This window comes from Pongo abelii, chromosome 5 (assembly GCF_028885655.2).
Source record: "Pongo abelii isolate AG06213 chromosome 5, NHGRI_mPonAbe1-v2.0_pri, whole genome shotgun sequence".
NCBI lineage: Eukaryota > Metazoa > Chordata > Mammalia > Primates > Hominidae > Pongo > Pongo abelii.
Window position 1 is genome coordinate 139,986,825 of NC_071990.2, and position 18,952 is coordinate 140,005,776.

At 40.1% G+C, this 18,952-nt stretch overlaps 1 protein-coding gene across 18 annotated transcripts in view; it reads right to left on the minus strand.

Moving 5' to 3' along the window:
* The window catches only part of NHSL1 (NHS like 1), a 273,639-nt gene that overhangs the window by 23,055 nt on the left and 231,632 nt on the right, over positions 1-18,952 (minus strand). For all 18 annotated transcript variants that reach the window (XM_063725003.1, XM_054558217.2, XM_024249052.3 and 15 more), the window contains one exon: positions 1,729-1,921. In XM_063725003.1, coding sequence (XP_063581073.1) covers positions 1,729-1,783 — 55 coding nt within the window. In that variant the 5' untranslated portion in view covers positions 1,784-1,921. The remainder of the gene's footprint in view (positions 1-1,728; positions 1,922-18,952) is intronic.

Consider the following 18,952-nt stretch of genomic DNA (forward strand, 5'->3'; position numbering starts at 1 on the left):
ATATATAATGTAATTACATTTCTGCTGCATTTAATCAATCAAATAATGCAATTCATTTTCTTATAGAAAATAAGCAGCCTTGTATTTCATTGACCAGTACACATTATACTTTGTTCTAAAACATAGTTATACTTTTAAAAATAATCTTTAAAAGATACGATCTAGGTAAATAAGAAACATATTCAGAAAGATCAATAACATTGTTTGCTGAGAAAATGGCTTAAAATGCCCTGCTATTCTTTTAAGATTTAAGTAAAATAAATGTGGAAAAATATATACTGAATTGAAAATAATTCATGCACTTATTTATTAAATTTCTTTGGAATTTAAAATATGAGTTCTAAATGTAATTCCTAAATATCTGGTAAGGTTTTAAAAAAAATCTTCAGTGACTATGAAAATGCTATTAGCCCCTTACAAGCTCACCAGTGCCATGGCAAAAAGCTTTCTAAAGCTTTCTAACAGCAGTAGCCTCAGAAGCACAGCAAGGATGCTATAGGTTTCCAGAGTAAATGTTCAGGAAAACTCATTCTTTTTGGTCACCTAGTTTTTTTGTTAGCTTCTGGCCTTAAGGGCCCTGCTTTGTATGAATTGATTATCAATGACCACTATTAGTCATCTGCTTCCATCAAACATACAATTCAATTAATAGTTGAAGCTATTAACTCTTCACATGTCTATTTTGCATTTTGTGTCCTCCCCAAACCACTAACCCATGCTCCTTGTGGGCTGTGGAGGTGATAAGGCAGGAAAATTTTGATTTTTTTTTTTTTGAGGTGAAGTTTTGCGCCTTTTTGCCCAGGCTGGAGTGCAATGGTGCGATCTCTCGGCTCACTGCAACCTCTGCCTCCCGGGTTCAAGCAATTCTCCTGCCTCAGACTCCAGTGTAGCTGGGATTACTACACGTGCCACCACGCTCTGCTAATTTTGTATTTTTAGTACAGACAGGGTTTCACCATGTTGGCCAGGCTGGTCTCGAACTCCTGACCTCAGGTGATCTGCCCGCCTCAGCCTCCCAAAGTGCTGGGATTACAGGTGTGAGCCACCATGCCCAGCCAATTTTGCTATCTTTTTAGCAGCTCTCCTAAGTTCATGAAAGATCATCTTTGAATTTTATGTACCTTGTCAACTTAATTGTCACAAATGATTACAGGCTGAGTATAATATTCCATAAGAACTTGAATTTCAGGTTTGGCAATTAATATTTGTAGTCTAGCTTAATATAACATATTCTGAAAATTTTATATTCAGAAGAAATTTCAATTAAGTAACGTCTCCTTTTTTCTACTTTAGGAAATTTCTAGAAAATCTATCATTAGAAACATCACAAAATAACTATTTACTTCTGTAAATATTACTTAACTCTTTAGAAGGGAAATATATACTTTTTCTTCATACCTAGGACCACATTTACAAGATGTTTCTATATAACCAAAGGCTTACTAAAAAGCAATTTAATTGAAAGAGACACTCTTAAGATGAATGGTTGGACCACTGAGTTCTTTGATACCAGTGTTTGGCGACATAGTCTTTGAACCCAACAAGCAGTAGACATTTTATATGCACACACATATGTAGTTTTAATATTCCTTTCATTAAACAAAGAGCATGAAGTTGGACCACAGCTATTTACCTTTGATGTAGCAATGAAATGCTAACAGCATATAACAAAAAGCTGTAGTCATTCTCCCAAGTACATTCTGAACCTGTCTGGCTAGTAAAGCGTACCAGTTATGTTAATAGGCACCACATCAGCCTGGACTGTTTGGGCTTGCTGTCGCATCTTCTCTTCTGGTGTTGGCAGTGGAAGTGACTTGGTCCAGTTCGTCTGAGTATTAAGGTCGGAGAAATCACTTGAGGTTGGTGTTTTAGGTCTCCTGATGGAAATAAACCTTTCTTCTTCTGATGAAGACAGAGAACACTGCAGAGAAAAAAGAAGCAGCAGCCACAGTGTATAAAGAGCTGGCAGTAACATTTTAAAATATATTTCTTATTTTTAAAAAAATTGGATTGGTTTAAAAGAAGCCAAAACAATTGATCGCTTTTAGGAACAGAAGCAATGGTTTGCTCAGCCTCTTGAGTCTGACCTATAATATGCATGATTCACACCAGCCTTAGTCTGTAAACTGTGAGGACTGCAAAAGGTTCTGCTGACCCACAAAATCTTTGAAGTCCTTTCTGCTTTCCCTCTATCTACTGTGGTCAGAAAGCTCATGGAATGGCCGGCGTGGTGGCTCATGCCTGTAATCCCAGCACTTTACGAGGCTGAGGTGGGTGGATCACTTGAGGTCAGGAGTTCAAGACCAGCTGGTCAACATGGTGAAACCCCAGCTCTACTAAAAATAAAAAATTTAGTCAGGCGTGGTGGTGGGCACCTGTAATCTCAGCTACTTGGGAGGCTGAGGCAGGAGGATTGCTTGAACCCGGGAGGCAGAGGTTGCAGTGAGCCAAGATCGTGCCACTGCACTCCAGCCTGGGCAAAAGAGTGAGACTCTGTCTCAAAAAAAAATTTAAAAAAGAAAGAAAGTTCGTGGGTTTTGTTTAACATTAGAAGCCTAGAGAAAAACATGGCTGTGGCCATCAGTTTCCATTTTTATTAAAATTTAGTTTTGCTCAAAGTAATTTCTAGCCTCAATCTTATTTCCTTTAGGCTCTGACTTCAAGGGACATTTCAAAAATGATAGAGCTATTGTTGTTCAACTATTTGTGCTCTTCCGAAGCCATTTATATGGGAAAAAATCAGTGTGAAATTGTTAAATTGTTAACTTATACGGCACTGACTAAAGCTCTGCTCTCAGCCATATCAGAATTCTACGAAAACATTTCTAGAAGTGTCTGTTTTGATACAGATTAACATCCTCACTGAAGAGCCCTTCTTCAATACCTTTCTTTCCCATAACACCTTAAAAAGTGTAAGCAAGAAAGTTGTGTTGGCAAGCATTTTATGATGGACTTCAACCTGGCTCCACAGCAGCTGGTTCTGTGACTAAGATGCTCCAAGAAGGCCAAATGAGTGCAGGGTGCTTGTGAACACAACAAAAAAGGGTAATCGACTTTCGTGGGGAAATGACAGCTTATAATATAAAATAAATGTGTAATAACTGCTCTTTAAGTCCGAAGCATTTAAACAGAACTACCACTTATGAAAATAAAGCTTTTAGAAAGAATTTCACTGGAGAATAAAAAGTCAGTGAACCTTCCCAAAGGGAATACCTGTACAACCAGCACCCAGTTCAATACACCCCCTACCCCAACCACATACCCCCAAACGAGGGTAACTGCTATGCCAACTTCTAATACCACAGCTTTGTTTTGCCTATATTTGAACTTTCTGTAAAGGGAATTGCACTGTCTGTTTTCTTTTGTGACCTATTTATTTCATTTAACGTTATGTTTGTGAGGATTTATCTAACTTTACAAGGCATGTTCTAACCTTTCTGGATTTAATGCAAGTCTCTAAGAGGACACAGATGAGAAATATAAAGAAATGCATTGGTTAGAAATTTTAGGCCAGGCGCGATGGCTCACGCCTGTAATCCCAGCACCCACCCTGGAAGGCTGAGGCGGGCGGATCACCTGAGGTCGGGAGTTCGAGACCAGCCTGAGCAACATGGAGAAAACCTGTCTCTCCTAAAAATACAAAATTAGCTGGGCGTGCTGGCGCATGCCTGTAATCCCAGCTATTGGGGAGGCTGAGGCAGGAGAATCGCTTGAACCCAGGAGGCGGAGGTTGCAGTGAGCCGAGATCGCACCACTGCACCCCAGCCTGGGCAACAAGAGCAAAATTCTGTCTCAAAAAAAAAAAAAAAAAAAATTCAAACACAAGAATACTGTCATCACTGTTTACTGCTACTGCATTCATCTTGCTGCAAAAATCTGTATTTATTCTACAACTACTAGAGCTCTATAAATCTGAAAAAGACTAGGTAAGAGCTAATGAAAATAGTTTGCTGTTGGCGATAGGGCCCTAGACTAAGAATCCAAAGACCTGAGTCTGTTCCTAAACTCTGATGTTTCCTTTGCTGTAAAATGGGGCTATACAGCCTACCTTTGTGCATCCACAGAGGTGCTCTTAGGACCCAATAAGATGATAAATGTGAAAGTGTCTATGACTGTTAAATATCATGGATATGGGCCAGTCGTGGTGGCTCATGCCTATAATCCCAGCACTTTGGGAGGCTGAGGTGGGCAGATCACAAAGTCAGGAGATCGAGACCATCCTGGCCAAAATGGTGAAACCCCATCTTTACTAAAATTAAAAAAAAAAAAAAATTAGCTGGGCCTGATGGTGTGCACCTGTAGTCTCAGCTACTTGGGAGGTTGAGGCAGGAGAATCACTTGAACTCGGGAGGCTGAGGCTGCGGTGAGCTGAGGCTGTGCCACTGCACTCCAGCCTGGCAACAGAGCGAGACTCTGTCTCAAAAAAAAAAAAAAAAAATCGTGGATATGGAGGTGGTGCTGATATGACTTTAGAAAAGCAAAGTCATGAATTGACATGTACTCACTTTTTTTTTATTTTACCACAAGGAGACTAACAATAATAAAGGCATGTGGAAAAGATAAATCATATAATTAGATATCTCAACACATTCACTTGAAGTTCTTAATATATAAAACACATAAAATGATCATCCAGTTTCTTTTCCACCTAAGGAAAATGTGAAATAATATTTGTAATTAAATTGACAAATATACTCAATTTATAAACTGAGCATGTTGTTGGTGTCTTATAATACTAAATTGCACTATATCCATTGATACTTGATCTGATTCTGGTTAAAAGGGTTAAAACTCACACAGATCCTTAAAGACAATCAAAGGGGTTTTTGAGTCAGCAGCAGCTAAGCCATACTGACGTAAATCAATTATTTCCAGCTGTTTTGCAGTTGAGACACTTAAGTTTGATTTATAATACATATTCTCTACCCTTGAGATGCACACACACACACACACACACACACACTTAAAACTAATGTCACTGAAGAATTTCATGGCAGTTTGTATAAAGGCCACATGTCTGAGTTTGAATTTCAAGCTAGTAAATTAGAGGATTACTCCAATTTCCTGATACATACCCATAAATATAATTTTTCAGGCAACCTTGAATTACAGTATAAAGCTTGAAGGCAATAAGAAGCAAATCCTAACCAGTAAGGTTTAAAAGAAAGAAAAGTAAAGCTTTCAGGCTACAGCTCTCTATGCCCTGTAGCAAGGGCTCCCTTTTCCACATGACGTCTGCTGTGGGAGCAGGATGAAGCACTGTCTACCGTTTGTAAGCATCTCAATGGTGCTCATCAGCCCCACTAACCTACTTTTCTTCTAGTTGACTGATAGTGTCAGAATCGATAACTCTCATAATGAAACAGCACTTCCCCGTAGGGACAATGACCACAGATCACTCCAGCATGACAACTGACAAAGAGAGTCCATTTTGTAAAGTGCTCCTTTCTCTTACAAGAAAATTTCCCAGACAAGCAGGGCACAGATAGAGTTATATGCAAATGTGACTGTTAGGTCTCACAATCTACTAAACGACAGTAAAACACCAGCATGGATGACTTCCACAATGATAGGACTTTCATGCCTCCCAGTGTGTATAAACACAGCAGGGGCACAGAAAAACCTCCCTCATTTCAACGGCAGAACACAACATGATTAGCCCGTTAAGATGGACATAGTAATACCGGATTATTACACTGGCCTCTTAACTACCTCCATTTTTCTGCCCTTGTTGACCATCCTCCCCTGCTCCTCCGCTTCCAAGAGTCTACTCTCAACACAGCAGGCAAAGGGATCCTTTTAGAAATGTAAGTCAGATCATGTTGCTCCTCTGTTCAAACCCTCTGAAGTCCTTACTATGACCTCCAAGACCCTACATGATCTACCAGCTGGCCGCTGTTATCTCCCTGACTGCATTTCCTACTGTTCTTTCCCATATTTATTCTACTCCAGCCACACCATCCTCCATGCTGTACCTTGGACCTTCCATGCACACTCTCGCCTCAGGGCCTTTGCACTTGCTGTTCCCACGGCCTGAAATGCTCCTCCCGTAGACATCCACACAGGTAGCCCCTTCTTTTTCTTTAGGTCCCCTTAAGAGTCGTCTTTTGTTGGGGTCTTACCTGTTCATCCTATTCAATTTCAACCTCTTTCTAATATTTTGTATCCCCTTTCTCTGCTTTTTTTCTCTTTAGTACATATAACTAGTACACATATATTTTACTTATGTATCTTGTCTCTCTGACAAGAATATAAGTTCCATGAAGCTTCGAAACAGAATTGCATAGAAGGTTATTTCAGAATTTGAGCTTCAGAAGGGCCACCATTTAGTAACTGATGGCTATATGCCTTGCCCTTGGTGGGGGCTTTATAGAACTTATCTCATTTAATCTTCACAGTGTTTGCCTTGTTTAATAATAAGGAAGTGGAGACTCAAAGGAGTAAAGTAACTTGACTTTTGGAAAGTTCACAAGTGGGCAGTTGAGATTAGAAGCCAGAACTGACCCCAAAGTCTCTCCTGTGAAACAGAGTAAAATAACAATGTGGCAATATTTACAATAAATTACTAGGTCTTCTGGTCTCAAAACAAAATCTCCCTTTATATCTGTAAATAAGAACGAAACCTTTTGAAAAGCTACACAAGTAAAAAAACCGTGTGTACCAGCATCCTGGCACTGTCACTTACTAGCTGTATGTTTTGATCAACTCAATCTCCCCATACAGAGAACAGAATGACCCAAGTAGCATTCAAATGCTTCATGTTAATGAAATCCCTCAATATAGGGTGACTTTTTAAAAAATTGAGTTTAAAACTGCCTTGCTCTCAGAACTTAAATGCAGTTTTGGGATCTGTCCGTTGGTCAATAATGTTCACCAATACCCCATATCCTGGTCCTGGAAGGAATGGAGAGTCACAAATGAAACATAAGCCATGATTCCTTGTGTCAAATTGCTTCATTTAGAAAGGGAGAGAAACAGGCAACACCGACAGTTACTTTGTAATTTTTGGATGCTGGAAGACCTGCATTTTAGAGACTTCTAGGTTCTAACTGGAAATCAGACAAGCTCTCACCAGATGGACAGTGTGGGGTCTGAAATAGGGTCTCTTTCCCATATATTCTCATATGAAATATGCTCTCTTCCTCAGAACAGCCAACTGATCCAAAAGTGGGATTAACTAAGAAACACAGATTCAGTCTTTTTTGTTTTGATTTGTTACTAAAAGTTAGAAAACTGAATTATAGCCAGAGCTAAACTTAGTATCCATTTAGAATTATTACATGAAAATAGAGAACAGATGAAACTATATAGAACATATCAACTATACAGAACTATATAGTTGGTGTCTTTAAGAAGACAGCAACATACATTCCAGTCCTTTTTGGAAGACACTTAGTCTTTGATGCTCTTCCTCCCAGAATTAAACCTCTTGTGTTGACTCTTGGTTTTCAAGATCCTTAATAGTTCATAGGGTGCCAAAACATCTGCAGCCTTTTTTGGCTATATGCTTCTTCTGTTTTTAGTAGATTTAGACACAAGAGACCCTCACTTATTTCTGTTCTCTGTGCATTCTTTTTTTTTTTTTTTTCTCCTGGTGCCAACAACAACAGAAAAAGTGGGGGTAGTGGAAATGAATCCACGTAGAAGCACAGTTCATGGTTCATCCAGCAACTCCATCATGGCCAACAGGTGACTTCCACATCCATATTATTAAGTAACTTTAATTGTTCATTCTTCTTTTCTTTTGAGACAGAGTCTCACTCTGTCGCCCAGGCTAGAGTGCAGTGTAGTGGCGCAATCTTGGCTCACTGCATCTCTGCCTCCCAGGTTCAAGCAATTCTCCTGCGTCAGCCTCCCAAGTAGCTGGGATTACAGGCACGTGCCACCATGCCTGGCTAATTTTTGTATTTTTAGTAGAGATGGGGTTTCACCACATTGGCCAGGCTGGTCTCGAACTCTTGCCCTCAGGTAATCCGCCCGCCTCAGCCTCCAAAGTGTTGGGATTACAAGTGTGAGCCACCGTGCCCAGCCTAATTGTTCGTTCTTTCATATGCATTATATCAGTCCCTTTACCTCAAATCTAATTGCTTTATCAAGAGCTCTAAACTTTCTTTTGTTGTTGTTATTTTTGAGATGAGGTCTTGCCCTCTTGCCCAGGCTAGAGTGCAGCAAAGTGATTATAGCTCACGGCAGCCTTAGATTCCTGGGCTTAAGCAATCCTCCTGCCTCAGCTTCCCAAGTAGCTGGGACTATGGATGTGCACCAGCTTTCCTGGCTAATTTATTTATTTTTCATTTGTTTTTATTGTATTATTATTTTTTTGAGACAGGGTCTCACTCTGTCACCCAGGCTAGAGTGCAGTGGCACAATCACAACTCACTGCAGACTCAAACTCCTGGGTTCAAGCGATCCTCCCACCTCAGCCTCCCAAGTAACTAGGATGACCGGCACAAGCCACCATGCCCGGCTAATTTTTGAAAACTTTCTGTAGAGACAGGGTACTGCTATGTTGCCCAAGCTGGTCTTGAACTCCTAGGCTCAAGCCATCCTCCTGCCTCAGCCGCCAAAGTGCTGGAATTACAGGCTTGAACCACTGCACCAGGCCCTAAGAGCTCTAAACTTTCTTATCACACAGTGAATTAAAATATTTTGGATCTTAACTATCCCTTATTAAGCGATCCTTTCCTCAAATTAAAGAAAATACCTAATTAGAACATGTATGTTTAAACTGATATAGTAAGTTGTTTGTAATCATATTTTAGTATAACAAATTATGTATTAAAATCACATAACATAATGAATATTCAAGAACTCACTACTCAACCCATGACCTAAAATATTACTAATAACCTGCATCTCCCTCCATGCCCCATCCCATCTCCCTACTTCCCCAGAGGTGACCGCTAGCCTGAATTTTGTGTTCCTAATTACTTCTTGTTATATGTGTGCGTGTGTGTGTGTGTGCATAAACTTGCTTTGACTTTTACAAGAATAGTATTATTCTCTTTGTGTTTTTCTTACTGTTATCTTTCTAAGACACATCCATATAGTTGTGTGAAACTATAATTCATTCATTTCACTGGGGTATACATTCCACTCCAGTACTAATTTATTCACATTTTTTATTGATGGACAATTGGGTTGTAAAAGATGCTCTTTGTATTATCTCAACAATGCAAAACTCCCCATAAGAGAACGGTTAGGAGGAAAGAGCTGTGGCAAAGGCTCTACTCCCCATACACTCATTACTGGGGGAAAAACATGAGCTCTAGAGTCGTAAGTCTAGGTTTAAATGCTGGTTTTGCTTTTAGGGGTGATAGATGTGTTCACTATCTTGATTATGGTAATGGTCTCCTGTGTGTATACATATGTCAAAATTTATTAAGTTGTGTACTTTAAATATGTATAGATTTAAATGTGTATAGATTATTTTATGTAAGTTATACTTCAATAAAAGGTGTTTTAATAAAGAAAGATCTTGTTTCAGTATTTAAAAACTATGTGATCTTAGGCAAGTGATCTAATCTCTCCAAGATACAGTTTTCTCATCCATGATATGGGCATAATCAAAGCTACTTTGCATGGTTGCAATAAATCTGAATATATTCACATACAGCACCGAGCACAGTCCCTGGCGCCTGAGCCTTTCCGTGTGCCAGGTGCTTGGCATCATACTGGAAACACAGAGATCAACAAGATAGGGATGCTGTCCACTAATCTAGAAGAGAAGGCAGGTATAAACAGACCCTGATTACAGAGTAGTGGGATGGAAACAGCAAGAGAAACTGGAATGGGTCATTGGAGACATTCTCACTGGTTTGCAGGCAAAAAGGCGTGGGAATGACAGACCCCAATTTTCTCACTTTTGTCTGCAATGGCATAGAATAAGAAGGTGCCACAACTGCAGAGCAGTGAGCATTGACTCATTTGTGTTTCTACAGTTTCCTGAAATTACTCACAGAGACTCAGTAACACATGATTGGACACGGAGTAATCACTTCTCGACTGTAAGCTACCCTAGGCCAAGAATGGGATCCATATACTGAGACCAAGTAGCACTTAAAAACTTTTTTGGGGGAAAAAAAAAATTGAGTGAAGCATACCAGACAAGTCAAAGAGGAATAAGAGATGACAAAATTGGGCATAATGAGGAGGAAGTGGGGTAACTGAGTAATCTTGCCCTTTTGCTTAACCAGCATGGCGCAATGAAAAGAAATGAACTCCAAGGAGCCCCGCCTTCACATGCTCCCTGCAAGAAGCCCCGCCTTCGCATGCTTCCTGGTGCTTTCGAGCTATGTGATCTTGAGAAAGCCATTTCATATTTCTGAGTCTCCATTTCCAGATTAAAATAATAGTGATAGCTATTAAAATAATCTGTTTCGTGGGGCTGTTTGTGGAAAATAAGATCTAATTTGTGAAAAAGTTCTATATCCTAACGTGTACCCTGATGAACAAGCTAGCGATAGCATAAACACTGGTAGTTCCACACATAGATAACCTGTAAAGCCATGACAATCAGAAATTCGTCAGTAACTGCTGAAACCTCTCAAATTTATTGCTTTGGGCAGGAAATTCTATGTGGGTGGAACAAAAGACAAGATGATTGGGAGAGTGGCCAAATTTTTATAAAAACAGACATTGTCTTTTGAATCATTTTCTTTGAAGCGTGGTTTGAAATACCAATCAGCTTAATAATACTTATCATCATCATCTGAGCATCTACTATGTGCCAGGCACTGTGCTAAGGGTTTCACAAACATTAATTTACTTCAACCTCACACCAGCTCTCCAAGGTAGGTAGGGTAACTATGTAATTTTATCGAAACCAGAACACCTCTGAGAGTGAAAGGGGGTTCAATTAATAATTACACAGAATAACAGCTGTAAACCAGGGCTGTTCTAAGCAAATCAGAACATGTGGTTTATATCTCTTTACAGTTGAGGAACCTGAACCTCACAGACGAAAGCAACTTACCCAAGGCCACTGAGCTCTGACAGGTGGAAAAGCTGCCCCAAACCTACGCTCTCAAGCATCATGTTAAATAAGCCTCCTGTGTTTACAGGTATGGCAGCAAGGTTACTACTGCCTTTTCTTCAAAGTCTTCCTTTGATTTAAATATTTCTTATCAACAAAGCCTAAAACAGAAGCTGACATGCCAGTTCAAAGAATAACAGGAAACAGGGAAATTTCGATTTCTGTCACGACTATTAAAGCCAACTGTTTACTGCCAAAAATCTAGATCTAATACATCTCTTTAGGGGTGAATTTTACACAAGAGATTGCATAACTCATGATTGATATCCTTTCTGCTAAGACAATGGGAATTCTGTGAATGTTTCCCAGATTCAGTGAACATATCATCAAATATAACTTCCAATAATGGCAGATGGAAAAATTCCCTATCGACTCACAGTAAGTATTTTGGCACTGATAACTGACCTCCCTTCAAATGCAAGAACCTCTTTGGCAGTACTTGGCATATGCTGAAAACTGAAAAGAGAAAAAAGTCAAAAACAGAACACAAAGCAATGGTGTATTCTTTGATTTCAGAGTTGAATGAAAAGGTATTTTCTGGAGTTTCTTTCTTTCTTTTTTTTTTTTTTGGAGAGGGATTCTCACTCACTCTGCCACCCAGGCTGGAGTGCAGTGGTGCGATCTCAGCTCACTGCAACCTCCACCTCCCAGATTCAAGCAATTCTCCTTCCTCAGCCTGAGTAGCTGGGACTACAGGTGCATGCCACCACGTCTGGCTAATTTTTATATTTTCAGTAGAGACAGGGTTTCACCATGTTGGCCAGGCTAGTCTGGAACTCCTGACTTCAAGGGATCCGCCTGCCTCAGCCTCCCAAAGTGCTGGGATTACAGGCACGCACCACCACACCTGGCTTATTTTCTGGAATTTCTAAATTGCTTTGCCAACAGCATTTTTTCAATGCATCATGTTTATGTTTAGATGATATGCATAACATATACAATTGGAAATATTTTAAACAATTTTCTTCTTGCTACACTATATTCCCACTTTGAACATCAAAGATAGGTGTGGATCTCATTAGCAAAACATCTTTCTTCATAACATAACACATAGAGTCCTACTTGGTGTTTCACATTAGGATAATGAGGATAATTATTCTAGAACAATTAGCCAGAGTAAATAACCAGAATAGACGTCCTCTAGGTTCTCTTTTCTAATTTATATGTCCTTAACCTTTGCCTTATTAGCAACTCATCTTAAGCACATAATGGATTTTTAATATTTGTTGAATGCAAATTAGATGATTTTTGTAAGAAATACCTCTTTTAATGTCGATAATTTGTTAACTCATGCATCCCTTCTTCCATACAGTCACTGCTCTTTGTAACACACCCCTCCCCTCAACACCTACTAGGAAATATAAAATAAAAGGTTTTCCAGATCGAATTTCCCTTCCAAATTGACTTCTACACATTCTATATTTAAAATGATCCCCTTTGGGAGGCTGAGGCAGGCGGATCATGAGGTCAGGAGCTCGAGACCAGCGTGGTCAACATAGTGAAACCCCGTCTCTACTAAAAATACAAAAATTAGCTGGGCATGGTGGCACGTGCCTGTGGTCCCAGCTACTTGAGAGGCTGAGGCAGGAGAATCTCTTGAACCCAGGAGGTGGAGGTTGTGGTGAGTCCAGATTGTGCCACTATATTCCAGACTAGGTAACAGAGTGAAACTCCAACTGAAAAAAAAAAAAAAAAAAAAAATCCCAACTGTTGGGGTGATGTTAAGAGCACGAACCACAGTTAGGAGTCTTAGTCTTAACACGGAAGACCATACTGCTGGCCTGGAGCCCCTTTCAACAGTTACTGGATTCCCACCTGATTTCAAATGACAGCTTGATGATCTACTAAATCCCATGAAGACTTAGGTCTATTTCTAGACTTCTATTCTGTTTTTAATATTCTGTTATACTGGTTTGTACATTCAGCTGCCACAATGGAGGAATCCCTAACTCTATGTTCTCATACCTAGTCAAGTCACTTCTTCCTTACTGCTCTCTTGTTTTACAGCTTTCCTAACTATACAAATTTTAGATTCAGCTTCCTTAGTCCTCTCTCTCCTCCTCTAACCCCTCAAAGTAGCCTCAGATCAAGACAAAACCGAACAGCCTATAATCCCAGCACTTTGGGAGGCCAAGGTAGGCGGATCACTTGAGGTCAGTGGGTTCGAGACCAGCCTGGCCAAAATGGTGAATCCCCATCTCTATTAAAAGTACAAAAATTAAGCTGGGTGTAGTGGCTCACGCCTGTAATCCCAGCACTTTGGGAGGCCAAGGTAGGCAGATCACTTGAGGTCAGGGGTTTGAGACCAGCCAGGCCAGAATGGTGAAACCCCATCTCTACTAAAAGTACAAAAATTAGGCTGGGCGTGGTGGCTCACACCTGTAATCCCAGCACTTTGGGAGGCCAAGGAGGGCGGATCACAAGGTCAGGAGATCGAGACCATCCTGGCCAACATGGTGAAACCCAGTCTCTACTACAAACACAAAAATTAGCTGGGCGTGGTGGCATGTGCCTGTAGTCCCAGCTACTCGGGAGGCTGAGCCAGGAGAATCGCCTGAACCTGGGAAGTAGAGGTTGCAGTGAGCCAAGTTCCGGGAGGCTGAGCCAGGAGAATCGCTTGAACCTAGGAAGTAGAGGTTGCAGTGAGCCAAGTACACACCACTGCACTCCAGCCTGGACAACAGAGTACGTGAGACTCTGTCTCAAAAAAAAAACAAACAAACAAACAAACAAAAAAAACAGAAAAAATCTACTCACATTTTTATTGGTATTGTGTTAATCTTATAAATTAACTTGGGCAGAATGGTGAACTTTTTTATATTAACGCCTCTGAGGATGTGATATGTCTTTTCAGTTATTCAAATCTTATTTGTGTTCTATAGTTTGTTTTTGTTTTTGAGACAAGAGTCTTGCTCTGTCACCCAGGCTGGAGTGCAGTGGCGCATTCTCGGCTCACAGCAACCTCCACCTCCTGGGTTCTCCTTCCTCAGCCTGCCGAGTAGCTGGGATTACAGGCACACAGCACCATGCCCAGTTGATTTCTGTATTTTTAGTAGAGATGGGGTTTCGCCATGTTGGCCAGGCTGGTCTTGAACTCCTGACCTCAGGTGATCCACCCAACTTTGCCTCCCAAAGTGCTGGGATTACAGGCATGAGCCCCACGCCTAACCATATAGTATTTTTTAAAGTTTCTTTCATATAGATCTTGTCCTTTTTTTATTACTTTGCAATAGTACTTTGCAATAGCTTTTTTAGTACTTTGCAATAGCTATTTTAAATAGATTTTTCCTGTTATATATTCTAATTTGACTTTGTAGATATGAAAGTTTTTGATTGCTGTATATTAATTTTATACCTTACTATATCATTGAACTCTGTTATTTATAGAAGTTTTGAAATATTACTTTCTTGGATTTACCCAAGGAAGACTTAACCATGAACAAAGAGTGATAATATAATTTCAATCTTTCTCACTTTTGCACTTTTCATACTACAGCTTTCCCAATTGTGTTGGCTACCTCTTTCCATACTATGCTAAGTGGTAATAATGATAGTGAATGTCCTTCTCTTATATCTCATTCTAGTGGGAACAGCCCATTAAAAATTGTTGGATTTGGAGGACAAGGCAGATAAACTTTGTTAAGTTCTGCTAGATTTTTTTAATCAAGAATGGCCATTAAATTGTACCAAATAACTTGTCAATATCTACAGTTTTGACTATATAAAATTTTTCTCTTCAGATCTATTAATATTATTAATATATAATTAGATTACCTAGTATCAAGCATCCTTGTATTGCTATCGGAATAAACCCAGGTTGATTTTGGAATATTTCTTTTAATGAGCTGTCAGATTACATTTCCTAATGTGTTATTTATGATCTCTAATGCCAATATTCATGAGTGAGACTGGCCAGTTCATTTTCTGCTTTGTACAGTCTTTGCCAGGTTTTGGCATCAGTGTTAAACTAATTCATTAAAAAGAACCGCACTTTTTCCCTTTTTCCCTTTGCTCTGAAAAAGTTTTAAGCATTGGACTTACCTACTCTTTAAAATCTTTGGTAGAAGACCACCCCCACCCAACATACACAAGACCATCTGGGCTTGGCATTTTTTTCAATTTGATGTAAACGTTTGATAAGATTTTTTTTTTTTATGGTAATCACTCTGATAAAATATTTCCTCTTTTCTAGGGGATAGTTTTGATACACTGTATAAACTGGAAAATCAGTTTCAAAATTACCTATGTATCTCCCATCTATCAAAAGATGATATACGTCAGCCCTCTATATCGTGGGTTCTGTATCTGTGCATTCAACCAACCATGGATTAAAAGTATTTGAACAAAAAATAAAAGAATGGCTGTGTTTGTAACTGTATATATACAGATATTTTTTGTGTCATTATTCCCTAAACAATACAGTATAACAACTGTTTACATAGCATTTACATTATATTAGTTATTATAAGTAATCTAGAGGTGATCTAGTATATGAGAGGATATGTGTAGGTTATATGCAAATACTACATCATCTGATATAAGGGACTTGAGCATCCATAGATTTGGGTATTTGTGGGAAATCCTGGAACCAGTTGCCCATGGATACTGAGGGATTACTGTATATAATTTTTATTCCTAATCATAAAATTCTCTGCTTAAAAAATGTGTTAGAGATTTCCTGTTAGCTATGCAATAAAGGAATTCCTTCACTTAGCACTGCCCCTCTGTGAGCGCACCTCAGCCTCCCTCCACCAGCACTCCTGTTATCACTCCTGGTGAACTCAATATCCACAGCACGGCCCATCCAACACCTACCTGAATCCTTCACAGCCTCACTTCTAACCTGCCTTGGCTGCCTACTCTATGGACGTACTCCCTGACCTACCCATTGCAGGATGCCTGAATTGAGGTTTCAAAGGTGTTTCAAAAATTGGTAATCCTACAGAAGTTGCTGAAGGTGTGAGAAAAAGAAAAGAATCGAGACCAGGCCCAATGTTTTTGACTTAAGTGACTGGTAGAATGGAGTTGTGGTTTACTGAGGTGGTTTTGAAAAACTATGAAAGAAGGAAGTTTTTTTTTTTTTTTTTTTTGGAAATGTGAGAATCACATATTTGGATTTAGACAAGTTTGAAATACCTGTAAGACATTTCAGTGGAGATGGACAGTAAGCAGATAACTGCATGAGTCTGGGCTAACGATATACATTTAGGAAACATCAATGCATGGTACTTAAAGCCATGGGACTCAATGAAATCACCCAAGGAGTGAGCCTGTTAACAGAGTAGCGGGGGTACAAGGTTTAAGCCTCGAGTTAAACCAACTTTTACATATTTGGAAGAAAAGGACTATCCAACAAATGACTGAGAGGCAATGGCTAGTGAGGGAAGAGGAAAACCAGGAGTGTGTTGTGTCATGAGAGCCAAGTATTCTTAGAAGAAAAGAATCATAAACAATGTCAAATGCTGAGAGGTTGAGTAAGATGAGGCCTGAGAATTAACTATTAAATATTAGATTTGGCAACGTGGAGGTGACTGGTAGACTTAACAAGAGTAGTTTAAGTGTGCGCTGGGGATAAAAGTTTGTTTGGAGGGGCTTCAAAAGAGATTGTGAAGAAAGGAAGTGGAGATGGCAAGTCTAGACAGTTCTTCAGACATGTTTAATTATAAAGATGAACTGAACAATGTGGTAGAAATTTGAGGGGGATGAAAGGTCAAAGTAGGGTTTCTTCAAGATGAAAGAAAATATAGCATGTTTGTATAATGATGGTTATGATGCAATCAAGACAGAAAATTGATTAGGGCTAAGAGAGAGGGATGAATTACAAATATGAAGTCCTTGAGAGGTTGGCCTTATTCATCCCAGTGGAAAAATACTGAGTGCCTACTGTGTGCCAGGCCCTGAGCTAGCCACTTGGGACACAGCAGGGCATTACAATGGCAGGAAAGGGTGAGTCCATTAAGGAGGAGATGTAAGAAGTTTGATGGGTTTGGTGATGAAAACATATGACCCCTGATTGCTTTTGTTTTCCTAGTGCAGCAAATACCAAGGGAAGAGTCTGAGTCTGTTTTCTGTTGCTATAAAAGAATATCTGAGACTGGGTAGTTTATAAAGAGTAGAGGTTTATTTAGCTTATGGTTTCGCAGGTTGGGAAGTTCAAGGACATGGCCCTGGCTTCTGGCAACGGCTCTCATGCTGTGTCAAAACATGGTGGAGATGATCAAAAGAGAAGCAGGCATATGCAATGAGGGGAGGATCTGAGGGGCTCCTGGCTTTATAACAACTGACTCTCACTGGAACTAATCTATTCCCACAAGAACCAATCCCATCGAGAGAGAGGGCAGAAACTCACTACCAAGCCAGAGAACACCACCAAGCTATTCATGAGGGATGTTCCTCCATAGCCCAGACACTTCCTACTAGGCCCCAACTTCCAACACTACCACAGTGGGATCACATTTCAACATGAGTTTTGGTGGGGACAAACTCCATCCATATCCAAACCACAGCAGGCAGGATCTGCAAGTGAAGCAGAAGAAGTTGTGTTTAGAGATTTGAGAAGGTGTGAAATATTACTTGGGAGAGCAGAAGAATGAACTGATGAGTTAATATAGTAGGACTGCTAGGCAGCACTTGAGGCTTGAGGTCATACATTTATAGTGAAACATACCCTGGCGTTCTTCTCTAGCCTTGCTTAACTAACCAATCAGGCTTTAGTGCAAAGCAGGGAAAAGTTGGACCAAACTGGAGTTGGGTTCTTTGCCAGGAAAATGGCAGAAGAAGAAAGGAGCCAGCAGAGTTGAAAATGTGTGCAAAGAAGTGAGTGCAATGGCAGGCCATGTAATACAAGCCAGGGAAGGATGAGTGTAGACATGAAGAGGGCAGGGTTAATGGGTGAGAATTTCTCAGGGGGTGAAATAATTTTTGTAATGAGATTCTAGAGAGACCAAGCTAGAAAAACAGCAGATGGAGTTATCCTCAACTTCAACTCTTCTTTGTCTCACAACTTAAGCGAATCCTGTAGGACTCACTTTCCAAATAAACCTAGAAACCCCACCACTGCCACTCTGGTCCCAGCCACCCTTGGCTATCACTTGCCTGAATTACTGCAAGGGCCTATTGTCTTGTCTCTGTGCTTCTGTCTTCCACTCTCTATGGTCTAATTTCCTACAGACAAATCCCTTTAAATAATCAATCAGATCATGTTACTTCCCTGCTCAACTCCTCCAGTGACTCCCCATCTCACCCATGAGCAACTAATCCAAAATCTTTACTACGGCTAATTAGGTCCTATGTGATCTGGTCCTTGGTTATTTCTTCCAAAGTCATTATCGCCACTCTTCCCCTTGCTCAGTGCCCACTTGCTCTGGTGTGTGGCTATTCTTCTCACAGGATAACTACAATAAGGTTTCCAGGCCTTCCCATGTGTGATGTTCTTTTTTTAAAAAAAAAAAAAGTTTTATTTTTTATTTTACTTTAAGTTCTGGGACACATGAGCTGAACGTGCAGGTTTGTTACATAGGTGTACATGTGTCATGGTGGTTTGCTGCACCTATCAACCCGTCGTCTAGGTTTTAAGCCGCACATGCATCAGGTATTTGCCCTAATGCTCTCCCTCCCCTTTCTCCCCACCCCACTGACAGGCCCCGGTGTGTGATGTTCCCCTCCCTGTGTCCATGTGTTCTCACTGCTCAACTCCCACTTGTGTGACGTTCTTATATGTCACTCGGTAGTCTGCTCTAATGATGACTCTCAGAGTCCTTCTTGGACACTCAATCTAAAATGGCAGTCCTGTTGCTCTAGAACTCCCCTTACCATTGTTTTATTTACCTTCATAACACGTATCACCACCTGGTGTTGTATGATGCTTGTTTGTTCACCATGATCTTTCCTTCAACAGAAGGGGCTTTGGTTCATTCG